The 17544-nt window shown below is 45.7% G+C and overlaps 2 protein-coding genes across 2 annotated transcripts in view; one reads left to right on the forward strand and one right to left on the reverse strand.

The window, feature by feature from the left end:
- Nucleotides 1–17544, reverse strand: part of Kpna1 (karyopherin subunit alpha 1) — a 596817-nt gene that overhangs the window by 541225 nt on the left and 38048 nt on the right. The window lies entirely within an intron of this gene.
- Nucleotides 2089–17544, forward strand: part of Pdia5 (protein disulfide isomerase family A member 5) — an 87844-nt gene continuing 72388 nt past the window's right edge. Inside the window, exon 1 of the mRNA XM_048346773.1 lies at nt 2089–2241. Coding sequence (XP_048202730.1) covers nt 2197–2241 — 45 coding nt within the window. The 5' untranslated portion in view covers nt 2089–2196. The remainder of the gene's footprint in view (nt 2242–17544) is intronic.

Below are 17544 nucleotides of genomic sequence, written 5' to 3' on the forward strand. Positions count from 1 at the left end.
ATTGCATGCACGAATGGAAGGAGCATAAGAATTTTTTTCATACACACATGCACATGTATACACACAAATAGTCATTGTAGTTGTACACAGGAGTTGCCATTCAACAGAGCAGTTTATGAATACAACGCATCTTGATTGATGTCACCCCTTTCATCATTCTCCATTCCTCCCCATTCCCCTCCTTCCATCATTTTTCTTAATTTTGTAGGATGTGTATTGAATTTAATGACTGCATTCCCCTTCCTTCCTCTCATCATCCATCTACCTCTCTCACTTTGGCCCACTCACTCCTCCCCCCACTTTTGTTGTGGGGCTTGAATTCTGGGCCTGGACGCTGTCACTAAGCTCTTCAGCTCAAGGCTAGTACTCTACCACTTGAGCTACAGTGCCACTTCTGGTGGTTAATTGGAGATAAGAGTCTCACGGACTTTCCTGCCTGGGCTGGCTTTGAACCACCATCTTCAGATCTCAGCCTCCTGAGCAGCTAGGGATAACAGGCATGAGCCACTGGCACCCTGATTACTCACTCCCTTTTGAATACTCTTTTCCTGGTGTTTATTTTGCTTGACTGTTAGCCTTTCTAAGTAATTACACCACTTGAGTTCTCCCCTGAAATCTACCATATTTTGGTTAATACTTTTTTGTTTTGTTTGTTTGTTGTTGTTGTTTTTTGTTGTTTTTTTTTTTTTTTTTTGGCCAGTCCTGGGGCTTGGACTCAGGGCCTGAGCACTGTCCCTGGCTTCTTTTTGCTCAAGGCTAGCACTCTGCCACTTAAGCCACAGAGCCACTTCTGGCTGTTTTCTGTATATGTGGTGCTGGGGAATTAAACCCAGGGCCTCATGTATACGAGGCAAGCACTCTTGCCACTAGGCCATATCCCCAGCCCTGGTTAATACTTTTGTGTATACTTGCATACCACCTCAAAGTGTTTTTTCCTCTTTTAAATTTATAGTTATTATAAAGGTGATGTAATTACAAAAGTCAGGTAAAGAGTACATTTTTGAGGGACAGTGTCACCCCTTCCCTTGCTCTTTCCCAATTTGTCCCTCCTGTCCTCACTTGCAAATTGCATAGTTCATTTTCAACATCATGTCTAGTGAGTATCACTGCTGCATTTGTTCACCCTTTGTCCCTCTCTCTATTTTTACATTTAAGATAGCATTCTATAATGTCAGTTAGCCATTTTAAAGAAAATGTACAACTCAGAGGTATTTAGTACAACCACAGTCTTGTACAACCATTATCTCTGTCTTGTTCCAAAAATTTTCACCATCCCCAAAGGAATCACTATACTACTAAACAATCACTATTTCCTCCTTAATCTGCTTTTTGTCTCTATCATTTACCTAGTATTTTATACATTCATTTACCTTGTATTTCATACAACTGCAATCATAAAGTACATGATTTTAAAAAAGAAATCAGAATAATGTCTTCATGGTAACCTGTATCCTTTTTTTTAAAGGCTTAATAATAGTTCATTGTGTGAATATATCACCTTTTGTTACTCCTTCTCCCTTGAGGACATTTGTGTTTTTATTTTTGGGCTTTTGTAAGCCATGAACATTGAGTACAACTTTTTTTTAGTTTTTTGTTTGTTTTGTTTTTAGTATATGCCTAAGGTAAGGAGAGTCTGGGTCATATGGCAATCTATACCTACCTTTTTGAGAATCCTCCAAACTGTTTTCCAACAGCTCAATAAACTTCTACTGAAGGGAAGAAGAAAAGATAGGTAGGAGACTAAGAGGCAGAGATAAGGGTTTTTCCTAGGCTCCACAAACATTACTGAATGCCATCATTCACAATCAAATGACTTAGTAGAATCTTCCCGGGGCTGAAGGACAGTTAACTTCTGTGAGCGGAGCGAGTTGCTGATTCTAAAGCACTGAATTAGGCCCCCAATGGACTGTCTTCCCTCCTCTGCCGTTTTGCCCTCTCTCCTGTGGTTACACACATATCCTGGGATCAACTCCCACTCCCGGGGTGCCGGCTGGAAAGACTACAACTCCCGACATGCACCTCCTGGCCGCCCCGCCCAGCTGGGCGCGCATGCTTTGGCAGACGTGGCACCGGGAACTCGGAGGCGGGGAGCGGCTGGGAAGTGGCCGTGGCGGTTGGCCGCGGCGGAGCTAGCGGGAGGACGGGCACGGGAGCCACCGTGGAGAGCGGAGCCGGCGGTGGAGAACGGCGGCGGGGATGGCACGGGCCGGGCCGGCGTGGGGGCTGCTGCTGGCGATCTGGGTGAGGGCGAGGGCCGGGGTCCGGGCGAGGGGGTCCGGGGCTGGGCCGGCACGTGCGCCCCGCGTGCTGGTCGGCTCTCGGTCCCCATCTTTCCCCGTGTGGTGTGGAGCTGCCTCGGGGCGCCGGGGCGTAGGGCGGGCGCGCGAGCCGGGCAGGTGGCCGCGGGCGGGCTGCCGGTGTGTCTCGGGGTGTCGCCACCGGGCGCTCGCGGGCGCGGGGTCCGGAGGTGGCCCTGGGCGCCGGGTGGTGTCTTGCCGGGTACTCGCGCCGTGGCGCAACTTGGCGGGGGCGCAGGTACAGCTGGGCGCCCTCAGCCGGGGCGGGACACCGGCGGGCCGGGGGTGGGGTGCGCCCCGCCCCAGGCTCGGGGCCCTGCACCTGTGTGAGTACCGGGTGGGATGGGGGTGCTTTCCACCTGCGCTTCGGAATCCCTGTTTTAGGGCCACCCTTGTTCTTGGTTTCGACCCCAGGCGACTTGGGAAGCTGCGGTTCCCCACCTGGGCTTCCGCCTCCCCCCCCCCCCGCCCCGCTCTGTGGGCTGGGTGGGGTCGCCACCTTCTCCCCGCACCCCCCTCAGGAGTTCTGACCCCCTCCCCACACACACACCGGTATGAAGCTGCCAGGAGCCCCGGCCACTTTCAAGTGGTGAGGTGCTGCAGATCATCCAACGGTGTCATCTCCTCACCCGTGAGATGGGGACAATAAGGGTACCTCTTTTATGAGGTGGCCAGGAGGGTCAGATGAGAAGTCGGAGGAGGTAAGCAACGCAAACTGCAAAATCATACAAGAGTGCTAGCGGGGTGGGTCAAGATGCTGGTAGGGGTGAGAGAATTTGCTATCCTTGGTGGTGGTGGTGGTCTCCCAGGCATTTCTGAGGTCAGAATGGGTGTGCCAGGTCAGAATAGGTATGCCAGGCAGCTGAGGACCTGGGCTTGGCCTTAGTGTTGGGTGTGTGACAGGATGTTGTGGCCTTCTCCATCGCTCCCATAACTTTTGAACGCCCTTAGGGTTAGAACCATCCTGGCTTTTACTCCCCTCGTCTCCTTTCCAAGTTTTCAAAGAACTTACAGCTTCTGGCACGCTGAGGACTCCAGATCAATCCTTTTTCCTTTTGGGTGTGGCAAGGATACTGAGCACCTGGAGGGAGAAAGTGTGCCCAGAGTCTCTTTCAAATGCTCCTAAAGCATTGTCCCTTTTGGATCCCCGCGCGGGGGGGGGGGGGGCGGGGGGGGGGAAAGAGGCTTGCATTTTCCTGTTGCCTAGAAGTGGGGTGGAGAAGGAAGCTCCCTGTTCTGAGCAGGGGATGGGATCATCTCCTGCCTGACCCCTCTCAGCTCCTTGCTTGCCCTAGGATTCTGTGAGAGGGCAAGGGTCCTGAGTTCTTCTCTCTTCTTTCCCTCCAGTGGAAACAAACACTTTCAGTGTCTCACATTTCATTCCACGAGCATTTATCAACCACATTGTTTGGCACAGGGTTGGATTTAGCATGAGGAGCAAAATATACATTGTGCCTGCCCCGTGTGGAGGTGTTTGTTGCCCTGGGCTGGGCTGACATGCTAGTACTAGTACCCTCATTGTTGGGACCCTCCATTGAATGGGAACCATAGGTTTAAATTTAGAGGGAGTGTCAACCTAGTCTTCCTGAGACAGGCTGAGCAGAGTTTGGAGTATGGGAGTTAGGCCCTGGAGGTCTCTCCCAGGTAGTGTGAAAGAGCTGGAGATTTACCCAGCGCTAGAAGCTGGGAGTCCTGAGTAATTTATATCCTCTCCTTCCCCTTAGCCTATAGTTGGTTTAGCAGGTGCAATATGGAGAGAGAGAGAGAGAGAGAGAGAGAGTGCCTGCAGGGACAAACGATGAGTTGAGGGTCTGCTCTCTCTGGGTTAGGGCTCTGTAGATTAACATTCATTGTGAACCTGAGAAGGACTTCCTGGGTGCCTGGGAGCATATTGGTCTCCTTTGGGTCATTCAATATTTACTGAGGGCTGATGTGTGCTCAACATTGGGCTGTGACCCAAGGGATATAAAGTAGTTACCCTGTTTTTCAGTTTCACTTTCTATGGCTTTAGTTATCCATGGTCAACAGAAAAAGTATAGTTCAATATGGTATTTTGAGTGAGACCATATTTATATAAGTTTTATCACAGTGTAGTTAGAATTGCCCTGTTTTATTATTAGTAGTGCTGTTAATCTCTTACTGTGCCAGATTGCTAAACTATCAGCTAGGTGTGGTGGCTCAAGCCTACAATCCTAGCACCTTAAGAGTCATATGGGGAGTTGGGAGGACAATCATGATTTGAGGCCAATCTGGCAGAAAGAAGAGACTCCATCTGAACCTATGGCTTGGCACTGTGATATGTGCCTATTATCCAGCCATAGCAGAAGCACAAGGGCTAGGCTGCAATGCCACGACTGTCAGCCCTAGCCACATGAACAAACATAGACAGGAGGATCAAAGCCCAGGTTGGCCAGGCCATCAAATAAGACTCAAAAGTAACAAAAAAGGTGTGTGTTTGGGGGGGGGGGAGGATGTGAATGCTCAAGTGGATGAACACCTCTCAGGTCCTGAGTATCCCGAATACACTGAAGAGAAAAAAAATACTTTAATTTTTCTGAATAAAAACTGATACATATTCAGTTGGAAGACGTAAGAAAGCACAAAGACGTATGTGAAAGTCATCTACCATTCCACCTTGGTATGAGTGGCCAGGCACTGGTGGCTCATGCCTGTAATCCTAGCTACTCAGGAGGGTGAGATCTGAGGATTGTGGTTCAAAGCCATCCAGGGCAGGAAAGTCTGTGAGACCCTTATCTCCAATTAACCACCAGAAAACTAGAAGTGGCACTGTGACTTAAAGTGTTGGTAGAGTGCAAGCCTTGAGCAAAAGAGCTCAGGGACAGAGACAGTGCCCAGGCTCTGAGTTCAAGCCCCATAACCAAAAAAAAAAAAAAAAAAAGGTATGTTTGTGTAAAATAAAACGGTTTATATAACCATATGTAAGGCTTGGTGCAATCTGTAGATTCAGCCATCCAGTGAGGGTCTTGGAGCTATCCGCCTTATACAAGAGGGACTGCTATATAAAAGACAGCCATGTTTATTTACAATAGCAAGAATATGAAAATGTCTTACTGGCTCAGTGGTAGTGGTATGATTAAGTAACTTCTAGACTGTTCATACTAAGGAGAGTGATGTTTGTTAGTTTTAGCAGCTGTAAGAAAAGTGCCATAGGGGCTGGGGATATGGCCTAGTGGCAAGAGTGCTTGTCTCGTATACATGAGGCCCTGGGTTCAATTCCCCAGCACCACATATACAGAAAACAGCCAGAAGTGGCGCTGTGACTCAAGTGGCAGAGTGCTAGCCTTGAGCTCAGGCCCTGAGTCCAAGCCCCAGGACTGGCCAAAAAAAAAAAAAAAAAAGAAAAGTGCCATAAATGGAGAGAGGCTTGTAAATTTATTTATTTATTTATTTATTTATTTATTTATTTATTTATTTATTTTCCTGACAGTTGTGGAGGCTGGAAGTCAGAGAGCAGGATGTTAGCCTGGTAGGGCTCTTGGGAGGGCCCACTTCCTGGCTGCAGACTGCTGGATTGTTGTGTGGGCAAAAGAGGACTAGAGAACTTTCTTGGGTCCCATTTCATAGGCACTGATCCCATCCTTGAGGACTCTACCCTAATGGCCTCACCTCCTCTCCAAGGTCTTACCTCCTAATATTTGCACTGTGGGGTTAGGATCCCAACATAGGAATTTAGCATGGGACACAAACTTTCAATCCATTGCAATGTTTATTAAGAACATTTATACTTAACTAGTATATTTATATATAATGTCTATTGTTAAGATATGTTAAGGTGTTGACGGAGGCTATCCAAAGATAGGGGAAAATGCTCAGGTATGAAAAGCGGGATATGAAATCAAACCCTAGAGTCACTGAAGTTATGTATATGAAGAATTCACAATGCATGAAAATTTCAAATGATTATTCTGGAAGGTGGAATGGTAGATGACTTTCACATATGTCTTTGTGCTTTCTTACGTTTCCAACTGAATATGTATCCATTTGTAATCAGAAAAAATATTTTTTTTTCTCTTCATTGTTTTGGGGATACTCAGGACCTGAGAGGTGTTCATCCACTTGAGCATTCACATCCTCCCCCGCCCCACCCACACCTTTTTTTTTTTTTTTTTTTTTTTACTTTTTGAGTCTTATTTGATGGCCTGGCCAACCTGGGCTTTGATCCTCCTGTCTATGTTTGTTCATGTGGCTAGGGCTGACAGTCGTGGCATTGCAGCCTAGCCCTTGTGCTTCCGCTATGACTGGATAATAGGCACATATCATAGTGCCAAGCCATAGGTTCAGATGGAGTCTCTTCTTTCTGCCAGATTGGCCTCAAATCATGATTGTCCGCCCAACTCCCCATATGCCTCTTAAGGTGCTAGGATTGTAGGCTTGAGCCACCACACCTAGCTGAGGTTCTTTTCTCTTATTTCTTTTTTTAAGTTTCTTTGTGAGCTGTTCTTTAGTCTTTCAATACCTGGGTGGAAAGCAGCACAATTAGTCCCAGGAGCTGCTCTTCCCTGGTGTGGACCCTGTATAGCATGTTCATGCTGATTGCCATATAGACTTCCTGCAGTCCTAGGGTGTGGAGAAATGGCATTTAGTCTCCCAGCTCAGTAGTTGTCAAATGGCAGGTCAAGGACTAGAGATCTGTGACCAATTTCACTGATCTACACAAAAATTGGAAATACAGCAGTGGTGAATGGTTTTGCGTTTTGTTTTTCTTAATTCGCATATTTTCATGTTTCAAAATGCAAAGCAGAACCTGTCTAGGGCTCTGGATGTAACTCAGTGGTAGAGTGCTCATCTAGTATGTTTGAGGTCCTTGGGTTTGATCCCCAGTCACACACACACATACACACACACACAGAAAATGTGTTCATTTTTCTGACTTGATGTCCGTGATTTGGGTAAGCTATTTACAGTATTGTTTCGAAAAATAACACTGGTAGTAATACATCATGATTTCCCATTAAAAAGTCAATTCTTGATAAAATTTATTTTAAAATATGTAACATTATAGTCACAAGTATATTTTGGAAATGTAGCCCATGAGATTTAGAAGACTGAGAATTAGCCCTCTTTATTTCTTTCATCTTGCAGTGCTGGGATGAACCCAGGGTCACCTGCACACTAGGCAAGCCCTCTACTACTGGGCCACACCCACTCCCCTTACTGTATATGGGAGCTATGGAGCTCCCAAGGGAAGAGACTGCCTCATGGCCACCCCCTCAGTAAAGGCAGAGCTAGAAAAAGCCAGACCTGCTAAATTATAAATCAAGTTCTTCCCACTCCTCTGCCTTTCTAGTCTCTTGTCCTGTCTGCTTTCCTGAGGCAGCTTGAAGTCCTGACTCCAGGGAAACAGGCCATGAAGGTGCTGGAGGCAGATCTTTGCCCCTATCTCTCTGTAGAGCTCTTAAGGTATACCCACTTAGGTTCTGTTCTTCTCTGTGACCATTATATATTTAATAGGCTTTTGTGGGCTGGCCTGAGGACCTAATTGCCATTTGTAATGCAGATTGGAACCTGGAGTGCACTTTTCCCACAGAAATAAACACATTACAGAGGAAGTCTTAAAACAAACCCTGCATGCATGACATGCAGGGTGGAGCTGTGGCTGAGTGCCATTTGAATGGCAAGTGCTGACTGCTGGGATTCAGGCAGTGGGCACCTAGTGTCCAGAAAGTGTCCTAGAAAGAGTGAGGTAGGAGCCTCATAAGGAGGGCACACTCCTGAGATCTGTGACGTTAGGAAACTTCCTGCCTGGCTGCCATGGCCTTGGCGCCCAGCCCAGGGCCTGTCACTCAGGCAGGACGGGAGCCTGTTTGGTGGAATGAATGAGTTGCAGATTGAAATAGGCCAAGATGACTGGAAGGAGGATCTGAATGTGGTAGCGAGGGAATAAGATCAGAAAAGTGAGGGTTTTTTTTTTAATGCCCATCCTGGGGCTTGAACTCAGAGCCTGCGCACTGTCCTTGTGCTGAAGGCTAGCACTCTACCACTGAAGCACAGCTCCATTTTTGAGCTTTTTCTTTGGGGGAGTGGTGCTTATTAGAGATAAGAGTCTCACAGCGTTTCCTGCACAGGTTGGCTTTGAACTGCAAAGGATTACAGACGAGAGCCACCCTTAAAGAACCCTAAATGTCTGACAATCCCCTGGAGACTGGACTATATAAAGAATGGAGAGACATGATTGAAGTGGCCCTTTAATCACATCAGTCAGGCCATAATACCAGGTTGGGGTGAAGAGGAAGGCATGCTTTTTTCCTCTTGCCTTCCTCCCTGTTAGCTACAAGTGTGATGTGAAGGAAAGAATGTGGGTTTTCAGCCAGCTAGATACTCAGGAGCTGGGTAGCTTTGGGTCCTGCCTTGCTTTTTTTTTTTTTTTTTAATTTTAGATTTGTGCATTCATTTTGCAGAACTAGAAAGTGAGAATGAATACAGGAAGCACACAGCACAGTGCATGGCAGCAATGGGAACCGTGCATCACTGCATCTTGTTCAATAGGAGGGGATGGGAAGTGAGGGCAGAGCAGGTGGTGGGCAGTGAGGGGCCAGAGGAGGTATGTGAGTGGGAGGCATGTGACATGGGTGCCAGATGGGGGACCCTGTCTGCTGGGCTTCTCCATAGGGTTCCTTGGAGCTGGTTCCTGACTCTGACCTTGCTTCCTCTCTGCCAGACCACTGTGGAGACACCTTGGGAGTGATTGCATCCAGAAGGACTGGGGGCTTAGTGTCACTGCCTTTCTCTCCCTCCCTTTTGAAAGTCAATCCCCTCTTGGGGATAGATGGGCTAGCCACACTAATCCCTGGAGAGTTTCATCCTAGCTTTGTGGTTTTGTTCTGTGGGGCTCTCTCATCTCACTTAGTGCTTGTGGTAGGTTTTGAGGCTGTGACCTGGGCCAAAAATGGATGTGCAGGGTATAAGAAGAGCTTACATTTTTACATTGCCTGCATTCCCCCCACCTCTGGCATCTTGGGGTATGAGCAGGGACAGGAGGAGTAATAGTGCTTCTCTATGGTGGGCTGGTTTGATCCTTCTGCCATCCTGCAGCTAGCTCTCTTGACCAGAATCATGACAACTCTGATACACTTATAGACAGCCTTAGAGTTTATAGAACATTTTTGTAAATCCCCTATCAGTGGTGTTGGGTAAGTACTGTGACCCCCAGTGAGGCAGAGATGAGTGGACAGAGAGGTGAGGAGTGGTAACACTGATTGACAAAGTAAGAGGTATGTGTGGCCATGAAGGCAAAGGTGAGGAGGAAGAGTTGTGACAGATGTAGCTCATTTGAATGTTTAAGCAGCTGTGTTGGCAGCTGTTTTCCTGGAGGGCCTGTGCAGCTTGTTCTGTAGCTCCCTGATGGCTGTGGCACCCCCCAGGGCAGCCCACCAGACCCCAACCACCTCCTCCTTCCCAGTAGCTCCTCTGAACACCCTACTCTTCCACCAGTCTGTGAGCACTTCTGAAAGGGGGAAGGCTTGCCCTCATGCAGGGGAGGTTAAGAACACTTGGATGACACGAGGGGAGAAGAGCCTTTTTATATCTTTTTATTCCTCAGAGTCATTCTGAAGCTCTAGTATGTGTATACGCTAGTTGTATGTGCAGTTTTCATCTCACTACAGTTTTGCAGGATAGGAGTAGAATGTTCATTCACTAATCCATTTAGTGTCAAGATGACTCCTGGCATTTTGATGGTATGAGCAGGTGTTTTAGCCCTTGTGGGAAGGTGCTAATGAGGGTCCAGGTTGAGAGCTGTAGCTAGGGGCTCCACAAACAAGTGACCCAGTACTGAGCTCAGGTGTGGGTTAGGCTAGGAAACTGTTGTTGGGCCAAGAGGGTAAGAGCCTCCAGGGACCAGCAGATTTGCTGCTGCTTCCCCCCGCTCCCCACCTCTTTTTTTTCTCCAGCCGACTTGCTCTTATCAGGAGGCATATACTTGTAATCCAGGCTACTTGAGAGACAGGGGGATTACAAGCTCAAGGTCAGCTTGGTCCAAGTTAATGAAATTCTGTCTTAACAAATAAATGGGCTCATGCCTGTAATCCTAGCTACTTGGGAGGCTGAGATTGGAGGATCGAAGTTCAAAGCCAGCCAAGGCAGGAAAGTCTGTGAGACTCATCTCCAATTAACTGCCAGAAAGCTGGAAGTGGTGCTGTAGCTCAAAGTGGTAGATTGCTAGCCTTGAGAGAAAGAGCTCAGAGACAGCATCCAGGCCCTGAGTTCAAACCCCATGACCACCACCGCCACCAAAAAAACCCACAAAAGCTTAATGGTGGAATAGGGGTCAAGTGAGAGGTTTTGGGTTCAATCCCCAGTACCCCTTCTGTATCCTGGGTAGTCCTATACAAGACCGAGCAACTTGCCTGTGTCCAGGAAATAAGTTCTAGCGTCAGCATCCCATCCACTAGTGTCCCAGGTGTTCACTCAACAGATGCTCATTTTTCAAATAGTATTTCCTTGTGGATCTTTATGAGCCAGGCCACATTGCTTAGGCACTGGGAATGTAATGAGAATTTTGTTATATTCAGACAGAATTAATCCTTCTACCAGTGGCCCAGTAGTAGAGCCAATCATTAGTTACTCAATCTAGGTAGAAAATGCTGGTAAAAGAAAATATACAGTGGTAAGGACATGTGACAGGGACTCCTCACCCAGTGCCGGCAGGCAGGAAGGGCTTCTCTGAGAACCTACATGTCCTATCAAAATAATGTTAAATATTATAAGTTACATTACAAAAGCAAATTGGTAATCTTTGCTTTTTGTTAGTGCATCGTATAAGAAGATCTGAATGCAGGTTGGACAACTTCTGTAGTTTTAAGCAGGGATGTGCATAAATGGTGTCTCAGAATACCTATCCCAATTAGAATGTGATAAGAAAAGGTGATTTCTGTTGGTGATGGTTCTGCTATTAAAAGTACTCTGTAATATGTCACTTCTACTCATAAATGCAGAAACCATTCATACATCCACAAATAGCTCATAAAAAAGGAAAGGCTACATATCAGATAAAGGTTAGTGAAAGTAAAGATGTAGCTTTTCTCCATGCAGATAACCTCAATTCTGGGAGTGGTGGCACATGGTTTTAATCACAGCTCTAGGGAGATTGAGACAGCAGGGTCTCCAATTCAGTCAGCCTTAGATTCCTAATGAGACCGTAACTCAAAAAAAAACCAAACCAACCTCAGCTGGGATTGTAGGTCAGTGGGGATTGTAGCTCAGTGGTAGAGTGTTTGCCTCCAGGGTACAAGGCCCTGAGTTTGATCCCCATAAAACAAAAACAAAAATCTGAAAACCAAAAAGACCAAATTTCTTTTATATAATACATCCCAATACAAAGAAAAATTATCTAAAACTTGGAAATGAAAAATGATTTTTGTACCTGTTAATGTCACATAGCCTCTTTGATGACCATTTAGTGCAGTTAGACAGGATGCAAGTGATTTCTTTGTAATAGAGAAGACAAACCCACTGCTACTGGGTCACATTTAGTGATCTTAAATCAAGATACTTTCTCCTGCCATTGTTCATATGAATATTACGTTTTGTATCCTCTTTCTAAAATCTTTTTTTTTTAATCTTCCTCTCTTTTGACCTGGTTTGTCATTTTTGTGGGTCCTTTGTTAAAGAGTTAAATAAAAGTTTGAATATTCTTCATCTGTTTGTATGGGGTTTGCAATATTTGGCTTCTGCCTCCAGTCACAGCTGCTGTGTGTAGGACATCAGGATGTGCTGCTTAGAAGGAAGGGTGAGGACAGAGACATTAATTTGGAGGTGCTGCTCTGGAGAATGGGTACCGTTTCCTGTGGCAGGGGAACAGGGTGGAACAATGATGAGGAGAGGGAGGATGGCTAGAGCCTCAGAAGGGAGATGGAGAGTACCCTGTGGAGTTGAGAGGTCAGTCACAGTGGAACTGGAGTGCCCACAGGGTTTATCTATTGGGACAGGGGAGGGGTCATTGTTGAACAATTTTTTTGAGAGGGGCAAGCTTTCAGAAAGACAGAGGAGTGCATAGGTGTGGAAGTGGAAAGTTAACTAGCTGTGAGTTGATGAGGAGTAACATGTGACCTCTTCCCTACCCCTCCCCCCCCCAGCTTAAATTAGTTATACAGAGCAGAGAGAGAGTTTTTTTTTTTTTTTTTTTTTTTTTTTTTTTTTTTGGCCAGTCCTGGGCCTTGGACTCAGGGCCTGAGCACTGTCCCTGGCTTCTTCCCGCTCAAGGCTAGCACTCTGCCACTTGAGCCACAGCGCCGCTTCTGGCCGTTTTCTGTATATGTGGTGCTGGGGAATCGAACCTAGGGCCTCGTGTATCCGAGGCAGGCACTCTTGCCACTAGGCTATATCCCCAGCCCAGAGAGAGAGTTTTTAAAAGATGAGTCAGAAGCAGAGTTTCTCCAGCTGGCTATGAATAAAAACCACCTTAGGGTATATGAGAAAAAATGAGTTTCTGGGTCCTCCATGTCCCAGAGGTGACTTTCTTCAAGCCCAGGGGGGCTGGGAATATGGCCTAGTGGCAAGAATGCTTGCCTTATATACATGAAGCCCTGAGTTCAGTTCCCCAGCACCACATATACAGAAAACAGCCAGAAGTGGTGCTGTGGCTCAAGTGGCAGAGTGCTAGCCTTGAGCAAAAAGAAGCCAGGGACAGTACTCAAGCCCTGAGTCCAAGCCCCAGGACTGGCAAAAAAAATAAAAAAGAATTCACAACAGGGCTTCTCTGGGACTGGAGAAGGGTGGTCTATGACACAACTTGCTTACTGCCCGTTTTTATAAATAAAATTTGTAAAAAAAAAAAAAAAAAGATTAAGGCCCAGGAATCTGTATTTCTATATATACAGAGAGAGAGAGAGAATAACGTTTAAGATTTCTGGGGCTGTGACAAAATAGCTAAGATAATCAACTTAAAAGGCACGCGTTTTCATAGGCTTCAGTGTGGTTGCTTTGGACCTGTGATTAATGCTTTGGGCACAGTATGGTGGGAATGGGTGGCAGAGGAGCCCTGGTCACCTCGTGACTGCTGGGAAAAGTGTGAACAGTGTTCAAGAGAACACTGTTCAGTGACCCAGCTTCCTTTCACTAGGTTTCACCTCCTTCAGGTTCCACCACCTTCCATTTGTACCCTGGGTTGGGGACAAAGCCTTTTTAACCCAGAGGTCTTTGGGGGACATTGAAATCCAAACAGTAGCAAGGATCATTCATTTTGGGCAGCAGAGAGTATTTTGGGCAGTTAAGGTTACTGCTCTTTACCTCTTGGTGGGACACAGGTTCACCAAGTGTGTCACTCTCATCAGTCCACTGTGGCAACAGCTGACCTGAGCTCTGTGTTTTTTGCTTTCCCTTTAAGGGATTTGGGGAACTGTGGGCATGCAGAGTATGGTTCTTTTCAGTTGGTTGCACTCAGACTTGCTGGCCTCTGGAGCTGTGCTCTCTGCATGGAGCTTTGGGGAGTGGGAGCTATTCTCATAGACAGGTGTTGAGAAGGGTGTGTGTGTGTGCTCATAAAACTTGCTCAGGCCCTGGCTGTAGTTAGTTTTAGGCCAGTCTGATGACTATTTTGAACCTGTTGTCTCATCTCCGAAGTAGAATAGGACCACCTACCACACCACTTGTTTATAGCAGTTTTGCAAATATTTTTTACTGTAGCTCCTATGAGAACACTTAGACATTTTACGATGTAGTCATATATATGTATGTGTGTATATATAATATATATACATATATATATATATCCAGCAGATGTGAGTGTTCTACTGAACACCTAGTCTACCTTGCTACCTCTGACATGCACTAATGTCTTCTTTTCCCTGCCATTAAAAGAGTCCCCTACTGAACTGACTTTATAACTACTTGGGTTGAGACCTGAAGTTTGGAAACATATGTTTAGACTCTTAAGCAGTAGAGTGCTGAATGAGCTAATGAGTATAAAAGCATGGCTGTACACCATGGGTCATGGGTCACTTAAGTTGTTTTCATATCAATTAACAGAGTTTTGATGAGAGTCAGGATTCTGGAGTGGGAATTCACCTCCTCCTCCCCCTCTCTGCTCTTGGATTCAATGTTCCCTCTACCAGTTCCTCCTCGTTAACAGACCTGGCATCACCAGGCTGGCAGCTACCCAAGCCCTCCTGGCTCTGGAAGACGTTTTCCAAAACATTAATAGCCTCGGGGACTTAAGTCTTGCTTAAATGCACTGCGGTTGCAATTTCAGGATAAGAAAACCTTGTTTTAGAGGCTCTTGGATCAATTGTCCTGCCTACCACCTTGTTCCTGTTGACAGCCACGTTTATAGTGTGGGAAATGTGGGAGTGAAGAGGGGGGAGGAACTGTACTGTTTAGCCCCAAACAGGCAGTTTAGTTCTTTAAAGGCAGCAAAATACAGATAGAGGACCCTTACCCAAATTGTTTGGGAACACATATGCATTATAAAACATCATTGGGATAGGACCCAAGTCCAAACAAAACTCATTTATCTTTCAAATACAGCTTATATACATAGCCTGAAGGTATTTTTTTTCTACAGTATTGGGGCTTGAACTTATGACTTGGGTATTAACCTTTACCTTTTTCACTTAGGCTAATGCTCTACCACTTGAACCATAGCTCACTTCTGGCTTTTAACTGGTTAATTAGGCATAACTGTCTCTTGGACTTTTCTGTTTGGGCTGGCTTCAAACCATTATCTTTAGCTCTCAGCCTCTTGAGTAGCAAAGATTATAGACATGAGTCACCAGCAAGGACTATAGACATGAGTTCAGCAAGAAGGTATGTAGTTCGCTTGTTTGTTTATTGTCAGTAATGGGGCTTGAACTCCAGGCCTGAGCTCTTCAGCTCAAGACTTTTACTTTAACCACTTGAACCACAGCACCACTTCCATGTTTCTGGTGGTTAATTGGAGATGAGTCTCGGGGACTTTTCTGCCCTGGCTGGCTTTGAACCACCATCCTCAGATCTCAGCCTCCCTGAGTAGCTAGGATTACAGGCATGAGCCACTGGTGCCCAGCTTATGTAGTGTTTTTAATGTGCCTGTGTTTGGACTGTGGTGCATCACATGGTATCAAGTGTGAAGTCTTCTACTTTTCATGTAAAACTCAAAAAGTTTCAGATTTGGAGCTGAGTGTTGTGGTCCAGGCCTGTAACCCAAGCACTCAGGAGGCTGAGGGAGGAAGATTTTGAGTTCCAGGCTAGCCAAGGCTACCAAATGAGACCCTGTCTCAAAGAAGAAAATTGTTTTGGTTGCAGAGTAGTTTGGATTCAGATGTTCAGATTAGGGATGCTGAGCCTGTGCCAGAAATCCAGCCAGCCTTGTATTTATGTCATGAGCCATCGGGCATGTGCAGTTCTGGGGATCTGTCTTCCTGTTTGTCCAGGGCCTGTCAGATTAACCTTGAGCAAGTACTGTAGTTTTATGTTGTGTGTCCCTCAAAGTTTCATATGTTAAAGGCTTGGTCCCCTATTAAGAAGGGTAGAGAGCCTTTAGGAGGTAAGACCTACTGAAAGATCCTTAGGTTCTTGGAGGTTGCACTTGAGCGGGATTGTGGGACCACAGTCCCTTTCCTCTTGCTTTCTAGCCAGGAATACTGTATCCTGCTGTGAGCTTCCCACCATTGCTTCCTGGCATTCCAACTAGAGGTCTAAAATAAATAAGTTACCCCAGTCTTGGCTGGACCATACAGAACTGAACCAAAATAACTTTTTTTCTCTTTATAAGTCATTTTCTCAGGTATTTCATTGGGTGAGTGAAAGCTATATAATAGAGTGAGTTTCTTAATTCTCAGTTTCAGTTTTCTTCTAAACTAGTATGTATAGTAACAGTACTTACTTCTTATACTTGCCAAAATAATTAGATTAGTGCGTAGCTTTCTCCTGTTCATATGACAAGCATTTTGTACTTTGAGCTATTGTCGTCATCCTGGGCTGATGCCTAGATCCTGCATTTTAGTACTAAAGAGTCCTTTCTCATTTTATGTTCCTTGCCATATGACCTGCTTTCTCTCTCTCTCTCTCTCTCTCTGTTGTGGGGCTTGAACTCAGGACCTGGGCACTATCCCTGAGCTCTTTTGTTCAAGGCTAGTGCTGTACCACTTTGAACCACAGTGCCACTTCTGGTTTTCTCTGATGGTTAATTGGAGGTAAGAGTCTCAAGAACTTTCCTGTCCTGTCTGGCTTTAAACCAGGATCCTCAGATCTCAGCCTCTTATGTAGCTAGGATTACAGGCATGAGCCACCAGTGCCTGGCCTCTTTCTCTCTTAATAAGCACATTTAGTCTTCTAAGTTGCAGCTAGCCAACTGTCTCTGGGACAGTTTCTTTTTTTAAATTATTAAATATTTAAAAATTGTTATTATAAAGGTGATGTACAGAAGGGTTACTGTTTCTAATTGAGGTAATGAGTACATTTCTTTTTGACACTGTTACCCCTTCCTTTGCTCTCCCAGTTTTTCCTTCTGGTTCCTGCCCACAAGTTGTGTAGTTCATTTTTAACATAGTGTCTAGTGAGTACCACTACTGCATTTGTTCACCCTTAGGCCCTCTATTTCTATGGACTTTTTTTTTCCTGTTTATGTGGTGCTGAGGAATCGAACCCAGGGCTTCATGCATGTTAGGCAATGCTCAGCCACATTCTCAGCCCTCTCTCTCTTTTTCTGTATGTCTCATTCCTACACGTATTCCTATCACACACACTGCCACCCCCCACCACACACACAATGTCACCATTCAGGAATGAACTCTTGGTGCCCAGTTTTAGTCCACAGCCTGCCAAGCAGACATTGGCATCAGGAAACATGAGTGGTGAGATCCCTAATGTGATTTGTAGTTGTGTCTTCATTCCTCTTTGAGAGTGGTGTTCAGCCATGTGGTTGGTGATAGATGCTTAAAATTTGCCCCCCTCCCCTTTCTTTTGGTCAGTTGTGGGTTTTGAACACAGGGCCTGGGTGCTGTCCTTGAGCTCTTTTCTGCTCAAGGTTAGGGCTCTTGAGAGCCACATCTCCATTTCCAGTTTTTTAATGGTTAATTGGAGATAAGTCTTGTGGGAACTTTTCTGCCCCAGCTTACTTCAAACCATGATCCTCAGATCTCAGCCTTTTGAATAGCTAGTATTACAGGCATGAGCCACCAGTGCCCAGCTAAAATTTGCCCTTTTAAGAAACATAAATTACTCATATTTTAAAATTAATATTCCTTTGTATATCTCTTTCTCAGTGAAGTCACTGTACAAGAATTTGCTAGTTATGAGTTATATGCGGAGT

Source organism: Perognathus longimembris, chromosome 5, assembly GCF_023159225.1.
Source record: "Perognathus longimembris pacificus isolate PPM17 chromosome 5, ASM2315922v1, whole genome shotgun sequence".
Classification (NCBI taxonomy): domain Eukaryota; kingdom Metazoa; phylum Chordata; class Mammalia; order Rodentia; family Heteromyidae; genus Perognathus; species Perognathus longimembris.